Source organism: Brienomyrus brachyistius, chromosome 3, assembly GCF_023856365.1.
Source record: "Brienomyrus brachyistius isolate T26 chromosome 3, BBRACH_0.4, whole genome shotgun sequence".
Lineage (NCBI taxonomy): Eukaryota > Metazoa > Chordata > Actinopteri > Osteoglossiformes > Mormyridae > Brienomyrus > Brienomyrus brachyistius.
The window spans coordinates 20,911,452-20,930,683 of record NC_064535.1 but is presented as its reverse complement, the minus strand read 5'-3'; the positions used below and the strand labels follow the sequence as shown (position 1 = coordinate 20,930,683).

Here is a 19,232-nt window from a genome sequence, read left to right as displayed (position 1 = left end):
GTCCCAGAGAAATAATCTGTCATAAAAAACTATAATACCAGATACATGCACAATTTGAAAACATAACATGGACATGTCTTCTATCATCAATACTACCTCAAAATTAAGTAAATTAAATATTATTGCCCATGGTTAAATTTCCATTTATGTTGATAAGGCAGGGATTTTGGCCTGTCCCTAACTATGAAAGTTATTTTTCAGCAGGTCTTCTTAATAGTAAATTGTTGAAAAAATAACATTTTCACATTTTTTGTATTGTTCTAAAAGTAATCTCATTGTCAAGCAATGTTTTCAGCATGAACACATGTCATCTCTATAAAATTTAAATAATTTTTTCAGTGTCCCCTGATTTCAAGTCAACCCTCTCATAGACACAAAAAACCCCTGTAAAATAATGGCACATTCCAGCAGTGACATCATTTACAGGAAGTTACATCAGTTACAGGAAGAGGATTTCCAACATTTAAAAGACAAGTAAGTTTCTCTCTTATATATTGTAAAATTTTGTTGTTTTATGAGATTGTTGGGGGTGGGGACATCATACCGCATCATTACTGTTACACATTTTTAACATATTAATTAAAATAATATTTTTTGTATCTTGATATTTACCATATCTATAAGTAGCATCCTTTCAAACAGTATGACATCTGCTCTTGTGACCTTAAACATTAGCTGACTAGGGGCAAATTAGCTTGAAATCGTCAACTCTGTTACTGTCAGTCCTGTTACTTTTCCAGAGTAACAAATTTCACATTTAAGTAACAGGAGTGACATTTATTAGGTATCACTGTAGTCACACGGTTTTAAAAGTTTGTTTAGATATATTGCTAACATATAATACTATGCATTTTCAGACATCAGAATTTGTTCTTTTGACAGTTCTGCTCCCCTGTTGGATAGGAAATCACAGTTTAGCATACATTAGTAGTATGTTTCCTACTTTGCAACAGTCTGTTCTTTCACCCTAATGCCCCAAATTAGGGGTAGCAATCTGTGGCTACGGTTTGGGTTAGAAAAACTATGGCATTTTCGTACATTAAAATGTGTTTTTATGACAGGTCTACTTCCCCTTGGGATAGAAAACCACAGATTAGCATGCTTTAGTTGCACATTTTCTACTGTCCAACAACCTGATGTATCACCCTAAGGCCCCAAATTAGGGTCTTACTGGAATGTACACACATATTTCCACATGTTAATGAATTCACAAAATCAGAGCTGATTGCAGATATATGCAGTCCTTAGCTGTACAGCATCGTTTTAAAGAAGTCAGTAAGATGAAGAGAATGACAGAGACCTTGAATAGCTAACATTTTGATTGACAGATCGTTTATTTTTTTCTATTTTTCTGTGGTGTTCAAACCGAGAAACATTCACTCAAAGGTTGGACAGAACAGTTTATTGTACAGTATATATAAAAAGGGTTAGGATGGCTCTGTTGTCACCATCTCTTAACATGTAAGAAAAGATCTCTTTTGGTGAGACTATTGTTTTTAGATCATCTTTGATCTAAAAACTTCACATTAATTTCACATTAATTGTGAAGCTCTGTATTTTTAGTGTTTCAGTTTGACAGGGCTTTAGCTTTCATATTTTTATGTATTTCCCCACATGGAGCAACTGGAAAACTAGAGCTTTCTGCTCCTGCTGCCTCTGATCCTACCAATTCTTTTTGGGAATTACGATGGAAAAACAAGCAAATATGTATGACAGATATGCATGGAATGTACCCTTCACATTCGTCTGAAATCGAGAAAAGGCTTAAAGATCTAAATTATCCATGCAAGACCTCAAATAGCATAACTACAATGGACTAGCACTAGACTGTCAGCTCGAACCCGATAGTTCACCTGTTGTCGTAACTTAACAAACAAACAAATAAATAAATAAACAATAATGTGCAGTGCTACAGTATGAATCAGAAGTCATTTTACATCAACATGCTTCCCAACTAGCAGTAATAACACATCAGTTTTATTTCCAGAATGTTCTGAGCAGCCTAGTTGCCTGCTGGTCAAAGGAAACCCGTCACCCTTCAGTTTACAAACTTCAAGGTCGCAGAATATACTGTATAATCTCAAAGTGCAAAGGTTCTAATACTGCAAGGCACAAGCTACTTATTAAAAGAATTCCTTTTAAAAACACATGTATTTAAAAACAGAAATGTATTTTAAAAAAACAAAAAATATTAATTTTATAGCAAAAAAAAACATAGACTGTTAAAAACATAGTCATCAAAACATCTCATGAAATTCAACATCGTGTATTAACAAGTAAAACCTTGCCTAATGTTCACATTTACTTTATAAGCATAACAACTTTTGTGTATGTTGCACTAAACAAACAAAAATAATGAAGGTCACCACAAAATAAAGACACACAATGGTGGTGTGTCGTCAGTGATTTAAAATCTTGAATTCATATAAATTGTTTTGCTATGTAAAAAAATGTACATTAAGGACCTTGAATCTATATAATGTTATAGCATAAAAAGTTATATATATATGCAGATTGACTTTCTAATCAGTTATTTATTAAGAGATAAAGAACCGTTCCAAGTGTAATTTGTTATATCTAGGCTTAATTTGGCCCAGGTGTGTATTACACAAACCTATTTAAGAATGCATGCCCAAATAATGGCATTTAATAACAAAACAAAGCTTATCACTTATGTCTCTGGCATTATGGGATATCAAAAGGCACAAATAAAAGACTAGTGTTGCGTCAGGTCAAAACAACCCCGCTCTTAGTCAGTTTTAATCAGAAGAGGTAGGCTATATAAACGCTTAATCATTTGAAATATGGCATGTGATTTTAACATATTTCCCAAAATCGACATTATACCTCTAATTTGAAATTATAACATATATATACCTAACTTTATTAACTACAGATAAATTATAATGTTAAAGATATTAGGCAAGTGAACTTGGTTGGGGATTACTAACTAGCACCTGCAGACTTGGAGATGACTATCAATGTAGCATCACCGAAAATTTTGTAAAACTGTTTGTATCTTTTAATCCAGATATTAAGGTGAAATAGTATCATTGTAATAGATCGATTTTGAGAATTGTGTTTTCCCTTAAGTCTTTTAAATTGGCTTGTAGTATTGTCAATCAGAAGTGAAATTTGTCATTTCCATTCTCTGCCATTAGAGGGTGCCATTCTATAGAGAGACCATGCCCGTGCTGGAGTTCAAAAGGCATATGTATGACATACACACGCCTCCTTAAGCAAAAATGAACCAATGGCAGCCAATAGGGTTACATATTATTACCCCCTGCTCCAAAAAGCTTTTGTCAGCTCTCCCCACCTTCCACCAGAAATACAGCAGCCCCCCTGACCCCAGTCTGTCTCTGCCTCTAATGGTTATAAAATCCGAGGCAGGTGTTGCAATTGCTCCTGGCTTCCAGGGTCCACGGCTGATTCCTTCTGAGGTTTGATGATGATGTGGATGGGCCTCTCTCCCCCTGTCACTGTCTTGTCACCTGCTTCCCCCCAGTCACCGGGGCCTAAGTCACACGTTTTCTCCTCTGCTGATGCCCCGACGGGCCTCAGACGTTCTGCCGCTACAGTCTTGCCTCCTTTCCCAGAATTCCCTTTCCTGATCTTCTCGAGCCCACTGACTGTGACCTTCTCAGCTGTGTATGAAAAAGGAGTTTGTGCTGTGAATGTACATTCATAATGCCAAAGCTGATACTATTGAAAAATAGGCACAGAAGGAGAACAGGAAATAATTGTTGGGATGGGATTAGTGGGGGATTGATCCTGTTATTGGCTGCTTTGCAGTGTGTTATGGGAGCTGTTTTGGGGGCTTAGTGATGGATCGATCCTTTCACCTCTCTTGCTATTGGCTGCTTTGCAGTGTGTTATGGGAGCTGTTTTGGGGGCTTAGTGATGGATCGATCCTTTCACCTCTCTTGCTATTGGCTGCTTTGCAGTGTGTTATGGGAGCTGTTTTGGGGGCTTAGTGATGGATCCATCCTTTCACCTCTCTAGCTATTGGCTGCTTTGCAGTGTGTTATGGGAGCTGTTTTGGGGGCTTAGTGATGGATCGATCCTTTCACCTCTCTTGCTATTGGCTGCTTTGCAGTGTGTTATGGGAGCTGTTTTGGGGGCTTAGTGATGGATCGATCCTTTCACCTCTCTTGCTATTGGCGGCTTTGCAGTGTGTTATGGGAGCTGCTTTGGGGGCTTAGTGAGAGATCGATCCTTTCACCTCTCTTGCTATTGGCTGCTTTGCAGTGTGTTATGGGAGCTGTTTTGGGGGCTTAGTGATGGATCGATCCTTTCACCTCTCTTGCTATTGGCGGCTTTGCAGTGTGTTATGGGAGCTGTTTTGGGGGCTTAATGATGGATCGATCCTTTCACCTCTCTTGCTATTGGCTGCTTTGCAGTGTGTTATGGGAGCTGTTTTGGGGGCTTAGTGATGGATCGATCCTTTCACCTCTCTTGCTATTGGCTGCTTTGCAGTGTGTTATGGGAGCTGTTTTGGGGGCTTAGTGATGGATCGATCCTTTCACCTGTCTTGCTATTGGGTGCTTTGCAGTGTGTTATGGGAGCTGTTTTGGGGGCTTAGTGATGGATCGATCCTTTCACCTCTCTTGCTATTGGCTGCTTTGCAGTGTGTTATGGGAGCTGTTTTGGGGGCTTAGTGATGGATCGATCCTTTCACCTCTCTTGCTATTGGCTGCTTTGCAGTGTGTTATGGGAGCTGCTTTGGGGGCTTAGTGAGGGATCGATCCTTTCACCTCTCTTGCTATTGGCTGCTTTGCAGTGAGTTATGAGAGCTCCTTTGGGGGCTTAGTGAGAGATCGATCCTTTCACCTCTCTTGCTATTGGCTGCTTTGCAGTGTGTTATGGGAGTTGCTTTGGGGGCTTAGTGAGGGATCCATCCTTTCACCTTTCTTGCTGTTGGCTGCTTTGCAGTGTGCATGCTCATTGCTGTTGTCTGGACCAATCAGAGACTCCAAGGGATTCCTAGAAAAGTGGGTCTTGGTGCGGTTCTTCTGGGTCCGGGCCTCCTGAATCCAATCATGGCGCATGGCCTCATCTGGTGTCATGCGCTTGGCAGGGTCCCACCTGCTTGGCACAGTGACACAGTGAGGCGACAGTGTCGGACAGCAGTAGCTGACAAAGGAGTTCCAAGCTGTCTACACTTACATCAGGCATCGTCTAAGGAAGTCCAGAAACTGAGCATCATTAGTCTTCAGGACACCAGCCAGATCTTTGGAGCCAGGTCTTCGTTTCCTCCCTTTGCTGTTGGTGATGTTTCTGGGAGTTCCCTTAGAATCTGTGCCAGTCAAACAAATTAATATATTAACCAGTCACACTTCCCACCTAGGAAGTTACATGCACTATATGGATAAAGGTACTGGGGCACCAGTACTTGCATACTAAGACATTTTGTACAATTCTATTCTCCCAATTTTGTGGGAACAGTTTGGGGGAAGCCATTTTCTGTTCCAGTATAACTGCCACAATGCACAAAGCAAGGTCCCTAAAGACATGGTTATGTGAAATTGGTGTGCAAGAACTTGACCTTAAACCCTATCAAAATTCTTTGGGGTGAATTAGAATGGAGACTGTGAGCCAGGCCTTCACGTCCAACATCAGTGCCTGACCTCACAAATGCTCTTCTGGATGAATGAGCTAAAATTTCCACAGATACACTCCAAAATCTTTTGGAAAGTCTTCCCAGAAGAGTGACAGCTGTTATGGCTGCAAAGGGGGGACCAGCTCCATATTGATGCTTATGGATATAGAATGGGACGTCACAAAGGTCCTATACGTATAATGGCCTGATGTCCCAATACTTTAATACATATAATGTAACGAACCCTGAAGTCTGAAGCACTTACCAAAAAATAACTTCCTTCTGGGTGCTGACTGGACGAAATCGCTGGCCGGTATTCCCAGCACCTGAAACACAGGGACATCCACTGTCACGCAGTCACCAACACCAGCAACATCCCATGAGCTGACGGTACCTCCATGATGCAGGCCAGCTGCTCCACCTCGCTCTCCCCGGGGAAGAGCGGGGACCCGTTGTAGAGTTCCGCCAGGATGCAGCCCAGGCTCCACATGTCAATGGGCAGGCCGTAGGCGTGGCCCAGGATCACCTCTGGGGAGCGGTAGAAGCGACTCTGGATGTACGTGTACACTGAGCGGGGGGGACAAGTGGCAGACGGTGTAAGAGGGAAGCTTAGTAATAAGCGACGACCAAACGCAACCTTATCACCATGCGGAGGGGAAGGCGACCACTCACCCCTCTGATGCTCATAGCAGCTGGAACCAAAGTCAACCACTTTGATGTCCCTATGTCCTTTCGGCGACAAGAGGATGTTCTCCTGTAGCGACAAAGCATGACCGACGCAAATATGAACCTCTTTCCCAACTCCTGTTGACTCCTGACGCCCAAAAGCATGTTTGAAGCATGACAGGGCCTCCTCACCGGCTTGAGGTCGCAGTGGATGATCTTCTCCCTGTGCAGCATCTGCAGGCACTTGAGCAGGGAGTGAGCGAAGCGTCGCACCAGAATCAGGCTGAAGCCTTGGAAGTCGTGCTTCTTGATCAACTCATATAGGTTTGATCTGTTGATAAGAGGGTCGAGATCCAATTCCCTAATACTCCACACCAGTGTTTCTTAACCCGGTTCTTGGGGCCTTCCAGACAGTCCATGTTTTTGCTCCCTCTCAGCTCACAGGGAGAAAAAATGCGGCCGGTCTGGCAGGGAGCTGGGAGGGAGCAAAAACATGGACTGTCTGGGGGTCCTTGAGGACCGGGTCGAGAAACACTACTCCACACAATTCCCAGATTCTTTAAAGGGGGATGCTGCCCACATCCTCATCATCATCATCTTAATTTTATCATTGCATGGTATTTAGATGTCAGTTTTACCTTACTTGAGTGAATCTAAATGTAAAGTACATTGCACTAAAGGTAAAAATGTAAAAATAATTTCATGCTTACAATGGAAAGTCTGTTTTACTGACATGGTAATTGCGGAGTCGTTGCTAGTACACGGTATTGGAGAGTGTGACGGACAAACCCCCTTCTATGGTAACTAGAGCTGCGACACCAGGTACTGATAAGGCTCAAATCAGGGCATTAAATAAAGGATTCTGGTAAAGGATTCTGTATCTGTAACATTACAGGAGATCAGTAACAATAGGCAGCTTGTAAAGGTCACCCTGCCTGTGTGACCCACCCCCTCCCCCCCCAAAAAAAAAACAAACAACAACCAAGACACTCTCACCCATTTATCAGTTACTAACTACTAGCTGTGTACCACGCTAAGGCTAACTAGACATTATCTAACCATCCCTAATGAACTAAGCAGGTAATGTGTCCTAGATACTACTTTTAAAAATGTCTCGTTTGTAAATTGCATTCCTCTCCACTACTTCTTTTCCCCACATAACATCTATAAACATCAAAGCTGTTGCTTAGCTGAGAAGGAACTTTGCAAAAATATGCAGGGTTTAGACAGAACTTCAGTCACAATGCTTGATATGCACAAAACAATTCTGCCTTTGACACCACTATCGGCGCTGCACTGTAGTGGAGAAAACACAGCTGTTTAAAATCCAACACGAAAGCCTTGCTACCAAGTCTCACAGCTCATCTCAAAAAACGAGACAGATGGAAGCTAAGGAAGTGCCATTTTAGATCAGAACAAAGAAAACAGAATCTGATCTCATCTTTTCATGTTTTGTTCCTCTGCATCCGTACTCCACACCCAGTCACTTAATCATACTCTGGATGTCTTGCTCTTACCCCAAGAGCTCAAAGGAAATACAGAGGTGGTTCCGGAAGTAGAAATACTCCTTCATGTGGATGACATTGTGGCTGTTGTCCTTGTCTTTCCTCCGCACTACGTCCAGGATCTTCAGTTCAACAAGAGCCTGGTGGTGGAACCTAGAAAGGATCATTTTACACATGTAACTCCAGAGATCTCCAGAGATCTCAGTACCACCTAATCATATCTGTCATCTCAATCCAGGGTTCTGATCCATGGAAACAGCTAACAAGTTGCTATTTCGCCCAAGGAGAAGCTAATTTTTCAGAACACAAACCCTAGCTACCTCTTTTTGTTGCGAATCATTTTGATAGCCACCAGCTCGTTGGTCTTATGGTCCAGACATTTCAGAACTTGTCCGAAGGACCCCTTTCCGATCACATCGAGAACCTCGAAGCGGTACCCAATTTGGTCGTGCTGGACCTGGACAAGCACATGACAAGGACAGCCTGAGTAATTGGTATGAGAGTTTACAAGTAGTCTTTAAACAAACAGGGTACCTCAAGGTTGTCATAGATCTCAGCTTCTCTTATCAATTTCTGGCCTTTCCAGTGGTCTACATTACTCACAACAGGACTACCTCAGACTTGAAACACTTACCTTGATGTAGCTTCCATTCTCGTCGTCGTAACCATAGTTCGGGGATATGCTGTGATTGGCCTCAATCTTCTCTGTCTCCAGGCCAAGGAACCAAATCTCAGAGTAGTCCATGATCTCCTCTTGCTCAAACTCTGTCAACCGGTCTCGGAAGTGTTTCAGTGCTTCTGTATAGGTTGGGTTGAGGGGGGGGGGGTGATGATTACAAATGTGAGATAGGATATCAGGAATTATAAATCAGGGCTCCCCAGTTCCAGTCCGTTTGCATCCTTAGCGAAATACCAGGTTTAGTAGGTATGTCTGTGCAGTCACACTGTCTTGGATTCAGGACCTCTAGGACCGGAATTGGGGAACCCTGTCATGTACAAGGTATCATGCAATTGAACTGTTCAACATAGCACACATAGATGACTACTCACCTGTGGGAGATATTGGCAGCCTGAGGCCCTCAAAGCATCTCTCCTTCTCAGGCTTCTTGCTAACACTCTTGGGGCTTAAAGGTTCACTGAGGTTCTCCACTGAGGAGCTGAACCTGGCAGGGAGATGCAGCACTCTCTGTCTCTCTTCCTGTAAAGCAGAAAGGTTAAGCAGTCCAGCAGTCGTGTCACTTCGATAAACCAACTCTCACTTCTTATTTTTAAAGCTGGCTGTACTGTATTGTGGCTAAGGTGCAGATCATGGCAACCAGGAATCCCTGCTCTTCATTTTAGTAAGAATTCCATCCATTGACAATAATAGCCTGCTTAAGACCAACCTGAAATGTAAGGTTATTGGTGAGGTACTGCTAATAGGACTGTGTACCTCCCTCTCAGATGGTATGACTCATGGTCTAAGATACGATCCACAAAGATACAGCTAAATGTCTAATGATTCAATACATTTCGATTCAGCAGTGATTCGACATGATTTCATTCAAATATGATATGATTCTACTCAGCTCTGAGTGGATAAAATATAGATCAAATGAACATGTATTAAAGTGTTCTACTAGTTTTCAAAACAAGTCACTTCAAAAGCCATCTGAGACACTAGAGAACTAAGGATTTTACCATTAAAAATATTATGGTAAAAAACTGTAATAGTGCCTTGATGGGCATATCGACTTGTCGGGGTTTTAAGAGTTTTTGGCCGATTCCAAATGTGAGCCAGTTTGGGGGTTTTGAATTGATGCAGATGTACTGTAGACACTTGGAGTGAATGTCAGATTCACATCGGTCTCTCGTTACACCCCTAATTATTGATGCGATGATAATGACAGACAGCACCGTGGAGCCCACCTGGCGCGTCTGGTGGCTGCTCTTGTTCGCGATGTGAGGCAGGATGTTGTCACACTGGTGCTGGGTCTTGGCATGGCTCAGCGCCACCTGCTTGACGGGCACCTCCAGCTGGGGCAGAGTGCCCACTCCAGTGCTTTGCTTCTTCTGCCAGGGACGACGAAGAGGAAGAAGGTGGGGAGACGGTTACGGTGCAGGAAGCCAACAGGAGAGATGATCTGGGGGGACGCTGTGACCCCATATGTGTGGGGTGGAATTACCCAGCAGGAAGAGGAGGACCACAGGAACAAAGGGCTGGGGACCAGGGTCTGACAGGGGCTGTCAGTGCTGCCCTGTAGGGGGCTAAACGTGAGAAGCTCTCCTACTCCCTCCTGGGTCTCACCACTTCCTGCAGCCCATAGCTTCCTTTCCACTGGCCTGTGGCTCTACACAACTGTGTGCTGAGCTTGGCAACCTGCCAAGGGTTTGCCCTGAATCACCATTGACTCCAGTGTACTCATGTGTGCAGTGTTGGAATTGCTTGCTATAATTGGCTTTAGTTCCATGCACTACTGAAAGTGTAAAGAGGGCTGGAGGGTCTACACAGGGTTCAAAAGCTGATTTATGTAGTACATGATACACGTTGGGATGGTGACTTGAAGGGTTATGACACTGTGCGTGTGATTGGAAGATTGTTGGTTCAAATCTTAGGGTGATGTCAGTATTGGGCCCCTACACTCCACGGACTGGACGACCCAGCTTTCTCAACTGTCTATCACTTTGAGTAAAAGTGTCTGGTAAATATTGCACATACTTTACAGTCCCACATAACTGTGGCCTCTGTGGTTTAGTGGGTGAGGACACATCAAACCTGCCTCTGTTAAATGATTAGTATGCGCCAAATATGGGGCTGGCCGATCAGTACGGGTCAGGCATAGCAGTCAAGCTCCGGCTGGATCATCTGAGCAGGTTGTGAGAACCAGGGATTACCTGAAGGGAGATCCGGGTGGATCCCTGGTGGACGGTGTCACCCTGGATCCTGTGATTCTCGGGGAAGGCTTCAGGTCTTGCAGACTATGGGGAGAAAGGTTCAGGGCTTTACTGATCTGATAAAAGACAAACCCACCTCCGCACATCCCATTTTCTCCACCTATGAATCCAGGACAACGGGAGGGGTTCAGCCTTCCCCTTCGTCTGGCTCCAATTTTGACAGCCTCTGCAGATTATATAAATGGATGAAGCTGAAAACCTTAATTAAACTGCAATATTTTTAGCTACTTAAACCCTTCAAAGCACAAACACTCCTTGCAACCGAGGTTCTTTCAGTCCTGCACAGCGGGAACAAATGAGTGCATACAGGGATCGCTTGCCCTGTACTCATGGACTCTGGGTCAACCTCATCGCGGATGGAGGTGGGTCGCGGGGGCCAGAGGAAGCCTGATAGCCATCTCAGACTAGACATTCACGGATGTGTATGAGGCGGGGCCTCAAGGGCACTGGCCCCAGCTGAAAGCTGATTTGCTCCCGGAGTGCCCCCTCCCCTGTCATTCATAAATTCAAAACATTCCATTGGCTAGTGATAAGGTTGGCCCCTCCATATGAACCTTGGCCCCTCTTAGGCCCCACACTTTAAAAAAATCCTAGAACCACCCCTGAGAGCAGTAGCGTGTGACCCAGCGAGCTAAACCCCCAAGCCCGTGCCAGCGACCCAAGATGGCAGCCTCCAGAGGCAGTGGTGATATGTGAGTGTACATTGGTGTTAAAATACTAAGCTCACACTCAGAAAAATCGGTTTGAATAAAGAATCTTGTTATTTCCAGTCATGTATGAGCTGTCTTATCTGTGTCTTCGGTTAAAGCAACTATGCAATAGAATTAGAATATGCATCAGATAAAGCACTTTTACTTGTTTTACTGTCCAGTTGGATGGGGACTCCTCTGTTTACCAAGTATGTTTAACATTGTTTAAAACTGCACTGTCTGTATTGTTACATTGTTATATTGTCTGGAAGTGCTTGGATATTTATTTATGAATCAGTAAACATTTAGATTATATTAAAAAAATTTACTGTAAAGCAGAGTTCCCAAAAGAAGAGAATTACTTTAAAAGAAGAAGTGCACAGCGCTAATGCAGATCTCTGCGGTCTGGTGGAGCAGAAGTTCCAGAGGAGGATGATGATGAATGTGGAGCCTGAGCCCCGCAGGCTCACACGCCTGGTTTTTCCAGGGGGTGCGTGGTGGGGGTGGAGCCCCAGACCCAAAAAGACAAAGCCATAAAATGTCCCTTCAGTGCCCCTCCACCAAATGCCGATGCTCCTGCAGCCCATAAGTAGAGCATTGTACTAATGCTACAAATGTTGTGGATTAAACTCCCTGGGACATAAACTGTAACTTATCTCTCACTAGTAAGTTGCTTTGAATTAATGAATTAAAGAAAAAACCCACTAATGTCACCTGTGGAACTTACTATGTTATGCATCTCTTCCAGCTTAATGACTGACTCAAGGCCACAACATACTGAGATAGTTCCTGTAGCTGACGCTGAAATGCGGTTGTGTGGGTTGCCATGATAACAAAAGCCAGCATGTGGGACCATCACATTTATTCCTGTTTGTTTCCATTTCCTTATTTACTATAAGTATACTTATAGTAAACATTACAAGATAAGTTACAAGTTTTTTTTATATAAATTTCTTATCCATCCATCCATTTTCCAAACCGCTTATCCTACTGGGTCGCGGGGGGTCTGGAGCCTATCCCGGAAGCAATGGGCACGAGGCAGGGAACAACCCAGGATGGGGGGCCAGCCCATCGCAGGGCACACTCACACACCATTCACTCACACATGCACACCTATGGGCAATTTAGCAACTCCAATTAGCCTCAGCATGTTTTTGGACTGTGGGGGGAAACCAGAGTACCCGGAGGAAACCCCACGACAACATGGGGAGAACATGCAGACTCCACACACATGTGACCCAGGCAGAGACTCGAACCTGGGTCCCAGAGGTGTGAGGCAACAGTGCTAACCACTGCACCACCATGCCACCCCATAAATTTCTTATTTGAGGAAAATATTTCCATTAAAATAATGGTGAGTAACTACCTACTCCATGAGTCACGTGGACCGGAACTTGTTAATCGGAAAAAGCTGTGCGGTTCAGCGGGAGAGACAAGAGAGGACTGTACCACGGCAGATCGTTATACCTTTTCTACTGATGTTTTTCAAGGCGTACACGGTAAATTTATGCTGGTTAACTTTGTTAAGCACTTGTGCACTTTGATAAAGTAAATAAGTGTTGGAATGGATGTCATGTGTACTAGTGAAACTACTACTTTATTTATTTATAGTTTTCACGGTGCAACATGATTGTGAGGGAAAGGAAAGTAAACGAAATTGTGGACATCAGTTCGAAACGTGGACTTTTTGACCAGGGTAGATACAGTTACTGTTTAGGATTACTCTGAGAATTAATGAAATGTATAGACAACCTTAAATGCTGGTAAACCACGTTTTTCCATTGCCAACTGACAAACGTTTCATTTACATCAGGTTTAAATTATTAGTTTTAATAATAACAGAGATTATGTTCGCTTCAAACGCAGTTTAAAAACAATGTATTTCAAACCATACGTACAGGCCACGTTGTGAAATTACTGCATTTTCATAAAAAGCCACGGTATGACTAAATATTAGTAAAAACAGTTTGACACCAAAACAATAAGAATCCACACCGGTAACTCGTCGTAACCAATCCACATTACACCATCAGCAGAATTCACCAGCATTCGGCATTTTACGCATGGCGCTCTCACCTTGTCATTAATGTCAGGAAGCATTCCGTTATCACCGGGAACCTCTGTGCCATTGCAGTGTGACAGAACATTAACAGACACGGAGCCGCACAATGCCGGTGACCGCGCAGCGCACACGCATCCCGAAGCGTCCGCGGACCGGGGACGCACAGCCAGTCTACGCAGGTGAGAATCCGCAGCCACAGGTACAGAAAAGTGGTCATCAGCAGGAGATCAAATGGAGAGAGGGGATAAGCTGACTCAACCCCCCCCCCCCCCCCCACCACCCCTCAGGCGCTCAGGCTAACAAAGCTGGCAGCTGGTTCTCCCGAGGAAGGTCTATTCTTGTCTCCCCCTACCCGTCACCTGGATGTTGATGTACCGGCCGCCTGTGCTCACGTATGTGATGTTACTGTAAAAACAGGTCAGCGCTCTCTCCTGTAGGCAGTTCTTGCAAAAAAAAATAAAAAATGGGAATCGACAAAAATCCTCCGTGCTGACCACTTCAGGCAGCGCAAGTATTGGGGGATCATCAAAAATAATCTGTGAAAAATAGCTACTACCGCATAAATTCACTAGATAAAAATATGACCATAAAGCCAGGCGTGTAGGATATGTAGGTAGATCAAAAAGCACTGATCAGTCTCTGGAGATTCTCGAGACAGACAGCCAGTTCCATTCCATACACAGGACTACTTTAGAACATAAGAACATAAGAACTATACAAACGAGAGGAGGCCATTCGGCCCATCAAGCTCGCTTGGGGAGAACTAAACTAATAGCTCAGAGTCGTTAAAATCTTATCTAGCTCTGATTTAAAGGAACCCAAGGATTCAGCTTGCACTACATTATCAGGATGGGTATTCCATACTCTGACTACACGCTGTGTAAAGAAGTGCTTCCTTAAATCCAGCTTGAAGTGTTCTCCCGCTAATTTCCACCTATGGCCACGAGTTCGTGTATTTAAACTAATGCTGAAGTAACTATTTGGTTGAACAGCATCCAAACCTGTTAGAATCTTATATACCTGGATCATGTCCCCCCTCAGTCTCCTTTGCTTGAGACTGAACAGATTTAGCTCAAGTAACCGTTCCTCGTATGACATTCCTCAAAGACCAGGAATCATTTTTGTGGCCCTACGCTGCACCTTTTCTAAGGCCACAATGTCCTTTTTAAGATATGGTGACCAAACCTGCACACAATATTCTAGGTGAGGTCTCACCAAGGAATTGTATAATCTTAGCATTACCTCCCTTGACTTAAACTCCACACACCTGGAGATATACCCCAACATCCTATTGGCCTTTTTTATTGCTTCCCCACACTGGCGAGAATGGGACATGGAAGCATCAACATACACACCAAGGTCTTTCTCATGATCAGCTACCTTTATTTCAGTGACACCCATGAAATACCTGTACTTTATATTTCTGCTCCCTAGATGGAGTACCTTACATTTATCGATGTTAAATTTCATCTGCCAGGTATCGGCCCAGTCACTAATTAAATCAAGATCCCGCTGTAGCTGCTGAGCCACTAATTCAGTATCTGCTACACCACCCACCTTGGTGTCATCTGCAAATTTCACCAGTTTACTGTATATATTGGTATCCATATCATTTATGTAAATTAGGAACAATAGTGGTCCCCCACTATGAACGCAAGCCCACTTTGACATTGTGCCTCTTATAACTACTCGCTGTTTCCTATCTGTTAACCAGTTATCAACCAGGTCGCTACGGTACCTAAAATACCTGTCGCTTTGAGTTTAAGTAGGAGCCTCTTGTGGGGGACAACATCAAAAGCCTTTTGGAAATCTAAGTAGATGACATCATAGGCCTTCTTATCATTAACTTCCTGAGTAGCTTCCTCAAAAAACTCCTGTATCATGCCTGTAAAGGGCTTTAAAGACACCCTTAATTGTACAAATGCCCAGTTTGGCTGTTCGCACGCTTCACAGTTTGAGCTGTATGGAGATGACAGGCACTGCCATGACTGCATGGGGCGAGCACTGCAACTCACACCCCCTATTCTTTTCCCACGGCAACCCACATCAGAGTCCAAATCACTCACTCAGAAAAGACAGATATGATTAGAGGAGGTTTTATGCAACAGGAGCTCACTTTCCTGGGTACGATCAGTCCTCCGCTGAACGCGACGTCAACACCCGGGCTCAGACATTCCGGCACCACGCACTTTTTTGGGGTGGGGGGGGGGACCACCTTCCAGGTAACCGTTCATTCCTGTACATGCCAACAGTTACGTAGATTCTTGTAAATATGCAGATTCTTCTGTATGCAGTGGAATCGCGAGTGACCGATGTCTCCCAGTCATTTTTGCTGCGAAATAACTTCCCTTCTGTTTAATGCAGATTCCAGTGAAATAGTCCTCACTGCATGTAATCAACAAGCAACACGTACAGTAGCCAGTGACAGACACCCCCCCCTCCATTTTTGCTTAATTTATTTTTTCTATACTCTCTTTTTTGCAAAGTCGCAGGAACAAGCCCGACGCTCGTTTTACTGCAAGTTCTTTCAGCCAGGCACGTGGCCAGGCCATAAAATTAAGGGTTTGAACCCCCCACTGCCATTTCTGCAAAATCAGAACAATACCTGTTGGACACCCTATGAAATTTATTTCTGCCTGTGGGCCTGGTACCAGCATGACTCTGCAACCGACAAATAAAGCCTGGAATTTCGAATCTTGTCGTCGCGACTCCGATCCACAGATGGGTTAAGGGCCGCGATCCCTTATATGACCCTCATCCACTGACAACCCTACAGTTCCTGACACTGAACGATTACCCAATGCAGATGTTGCCGGGAGCTCAGATGGCAGTTTGTGGTGGATCGAGGTTCACTGCTTAGCAGACCCCCCCCCCCCCCCCCCCCCCCCCCAAGAGCGTGTAGCTCTGGCCCGGCCTCCGCGGTAGCTTCCCCTGACTTATTCGCCTCCTCCACACTCACTGCAGAATCTCCACAGATACACGCACTCATCACTATTACTCTGACTCTGAATCATGCCAATCCTTATTCATTCTGTGAAAAAAAATAATCTGTCACGTATTATAAAGAGAACAGATAAAAATGCGTACACTACTGGCAGAAGCACTTCTTGTTTACGTTCCTGTCAAGTCAGATGCTGAATGAGAGACACAAATAAATAAAGATGACATAACAGGATGACAAACTCATTATCATCACCACTATTATTATTAGTAGTAGTAGTAGCAGTAGTAAGCTGTAAGAAATAGTACAGAGAATTATCTTTATCTGCCGCTGTGATGCTGTGGAGGAAAATGTCAGATGCGTGAATGATTATCCTGCAGATCTTCACCTCCAAACCGAAAGGCTTCATCTTCTCCCTGACCTCGGCGGTGGTGGGGACACACACACATACATGCACGTTTACAAGGGTGCCCCCTGTCTGCTCACGGGTGCCAGTGCTTCAGCTGGTGTGGACCGAAATACAGAAAGCCTGGCATTGCACATTTTCAGGGGGTGCAGAAGGACTGGGATCGAGAGGCAGCGAGCGAGCGAGCGAGAGAGCGATTGATCGATCAGGGGAGGGATGATGAGCCAAGCCTCCCCCCCCACCCCTGTTACCTCAGGCTGCACCCTCCGGCTCCCGCGCATCACCGTCCCGCAGCAGTCCTGCAGGAAGCTAAATCCGCAGCAGGCGTGGTGCCCCCACATGGTTGGGCTCCCCCATGCTGCCTCGCCCGGGGTCCGTGGGTGCTGCAGCTCTCCCGGGGGAGGTGGCGCGCCGTCTTTCACCGGAGAAGCAGGCCGCCCCTCACGCTCTGCCCATGCAGACACCCGTCACGGCATTGACGCACCCAGTCAGCTCCTCTGCTTCTCGCCGTCCTGGGAGGAGGAAGAAGGAGGCGAAGGCTCGTCCCTGCTCATCTCTTGTAACCGGCGCTTTCCTTCGGGGTCTGGAGGGGGAGTGGGGCAGGGCGTGGCCAGACCGGGCTGACGTGGGCAGGGACCCCGCCGAGGGCCCCGCAGGATGCCGTGTGAGGATGCCCCGGGAGCCAAAGGTGGTCGGTAGATGCCTCTTCCTCCCAGGTGTACTCCTCCTGGGACAGCAGTCAACTGACTGGCAGGACTGGGGGGGTGGGGGGTGGCAGGGGAATTCATACTGAAGCAGAGCGTCCCAGACTGCATCGCTGGTGTAGTGCCTCCTCCCACTATCACCACCCCACCCCCCCAGCATGGCTACATCACCAAATGCCTGCGATGCACTGCACGCCTTTTTAAGGGAACTGGGTGGTGGGGGGAAAAAGGCTTTTCTGAGCAAAAGTGCCGCATCCGGGGAGAGGGCAAGAGAGCTTCATGCGCCCCCCCACACACCCCCCAAGTCTAAATTGACTCCTGAACTTTTTTAATAGCATCATTCCCAGAGGAACAGCGCAAGCAGGAAGAAAGGAGATAAGACTGAAGGGAAGCCTTAGATCTGGATGCCAGCCAGAGGTTTGTGGGTGACACTGGGGGGCGGTGTGTGCCCATGACTGGAAAGTCACGGGTTCTAATCCCATGGTCGACACAGTGATGTCACCGTGGGACCCTTGAGCAAGGCCTTATACACCGATGAGATACAAGCACCTGCAACATATATAACTGTATCCGTATATAACTCTCACACACTATAGAGACATGTGTAGAGTCACCGATGATACATGTGATGCCAGTGTATCCCTTCCCCAGACATGTGTCTGTCCTCCCAGGCTCAGAATGGGGTAGAATTACAAGTGGCGGTCGTCATAGTAACATGGACACGTCAGCATGACGTTCACACACATCGTCACGCTGAAGCTTTGAGGATTTCTGCATCAGCTGGTGAGCAGCTGGCTGTCACCCTCGCACAGGACAGTAGGACCTTAACATCACTCTGTCGAACTTGAGGTTTGAACCAGCAACCTTCTGATCACGAGGATACCGCCCTTCCCTCGAAGGCATCTAGGCAGCAGCCAGCCAGGATGTCAGTGGGTGAGGGTCACACACAGGTCACAGCCTGCCCCCACGGCTCGCATCACCATGAGCGATGTACCCCATCCTATTCCGGCACGGAACTGTTAGCAGACGGGCCACTGATCAGAGAGGTCGGTCGTTAGAGGTTCCCTCCCCCTCGCCGTTCTCGGCAAGCTTTCTGGGAGAAAACGGGCCCCTTGCACTGTCAGAGGCAGAAGCTATATATAACACAAAGCAGCACCAAATGGTTGATGCTGTTATTCCGTTTTTGCTTTGCTTAAAAACACGCTCTGATTCTCCGTGGGTATGAGGCATTTTCACAGTCATTTAATCTCACCCCCCCTCCTCCCCCAATATGAGAATAAGGGTTGAGCACCCAGCTCAAAATCATGTTATTAAGAATTTCAGGACTGCTGGTTTGTGGGGTGGGGGGGGCAGTAGGTCTGTAATCCAGATGGTCTGTCTTGGGGTTTGTGTGTGTAACCAGCAGGTTTAGACACTGTGGCCATGATCGGAAAGTCGCCTGTTCCAGTCCTGTGGTTGGTAGAGTGGAGCCACTGTTGGGTCCCCTGAGCAAGATCCTTAAGCCCCAACTGGTCCAGCGACGGACTGACCCTGATGGATGGCGCTTTGGATAAATACATCTGCTGCAATTTACGTAGATCACAGAGGACACATCAAACCTCCCTCCTTCCCATATGCATGCAGTCACACACGTGATACGGGGGCTATCTGGCCTAACACATGGAATGGGGTTGGGGGGGGAATCACCGATAAACCCCAACAGCTCGTCGCTTGTGTTGTGCGA

At 45.5% G+C, this 19,232-nt stretch overlaps 1 protein-coding gene and 3 long non-coding RNA genes across 4 annotated transcripts; 2 read left to right on the top strand and 2 right to left on the bottom strand.

The window, feature by feature from the left end:
• Window positions 1-428: 428 nt before the first annotated feature.
• LOC125739249 (uncharacterized) lies at window positions 429-11,480 on the top strand. The gene is made up of 2 exons (XR_007397103.1): window positions 429-474; window positions 9,833-11,480. It is a non-coding gene; the product is annotated as an uncharacterized LOC125739249 (long non-coding RNA).
• dyrk4 (dual-specificity tyrosine-(Y)-phosphorylation regulated kinase 4) lies at window positions 2,243-17,259 on the bottom strand. The gene is made up of 13 exons (XM_049009144.1): window positions 17,048-17,259; window positions 9,682-9,822; window positions 8,824-8,971; window positions 8,408-8,571; window positions 8,094-8,230; window positions 7,786-7,926; window positions 6,461-6,599; window positions 6,275-6,356; window positions 5,997-6,169; window positions 5,868-5,928; window positions 5,170-5,299; window positions 4,910-5,088; window positions 2,243-3,647 (listed from the first exon to the last, which is right to left on the bottom strand). The coding sequence occupies exons 1-13, from the start codon at window positions 17,144-17,146 to the stop codon at window positions 3,376-3,378; spliced, it is 1,866 nt and encodes a 621-aa protein (XP_048865101.1). The 5' UTR covers window positions 17,147-17,259; the 3' UTR covers window positions 2,243-3,375.
• LOC125739248 (uncharacterized) lies at window positions 3,822-4,380 on the bottom strand. Its single transcript, XR_007397102.1, has 3 exons — window positions 4,226-4,380; window positions 3,998-4,149; window positions 3,822-3,921 (listed from the first exon to the last, which is right to left on the bottom strand). It is a non-coding gene; the product is annotated as an uncharacterized LOC125739248 (long non-coding RNA).
• Window positions 12,822-14,234, top strand: LOC125739250 (uncharacterized). Its single transcript, XR_007397104.1, has 3 exons — window positions 12,822-12,895; window positions 13,531-13,637; window positions 13,746-14,234. It is a non-coding gene; the product is annotated as an uncharacterized LOC125739250 (long non-coding RNA).
• Window positions 17,260-19,232: the final 1,973 nt, after the last annotated feature.

Excerpts from the sequence above, each read along its gene's own strand:
- dyrk4 (XM_049009144.1), bottom strand. The coding sequence starts at position 17,146 with ATGTGGGGGCACCACGCCTGCTGCGGATTTAGCTTCCTGCAGGACTGC. Across the intron at positions 8,572-8,823 it reads GCTGCCAATATCTCCCACAG|AAGCACTGAAACACTTCCGA; the intron begins GTGAGTAGTCAT and ends CAACCTATACAG. Across the intron at positions 5,300-5,867 it reads CAGAAGGAAGTTATTTTTTG|ATTCTAAGGGAACTCCCAGA; the intron begins GTAAGTGCTTCA and ends TGACTGGCACAG.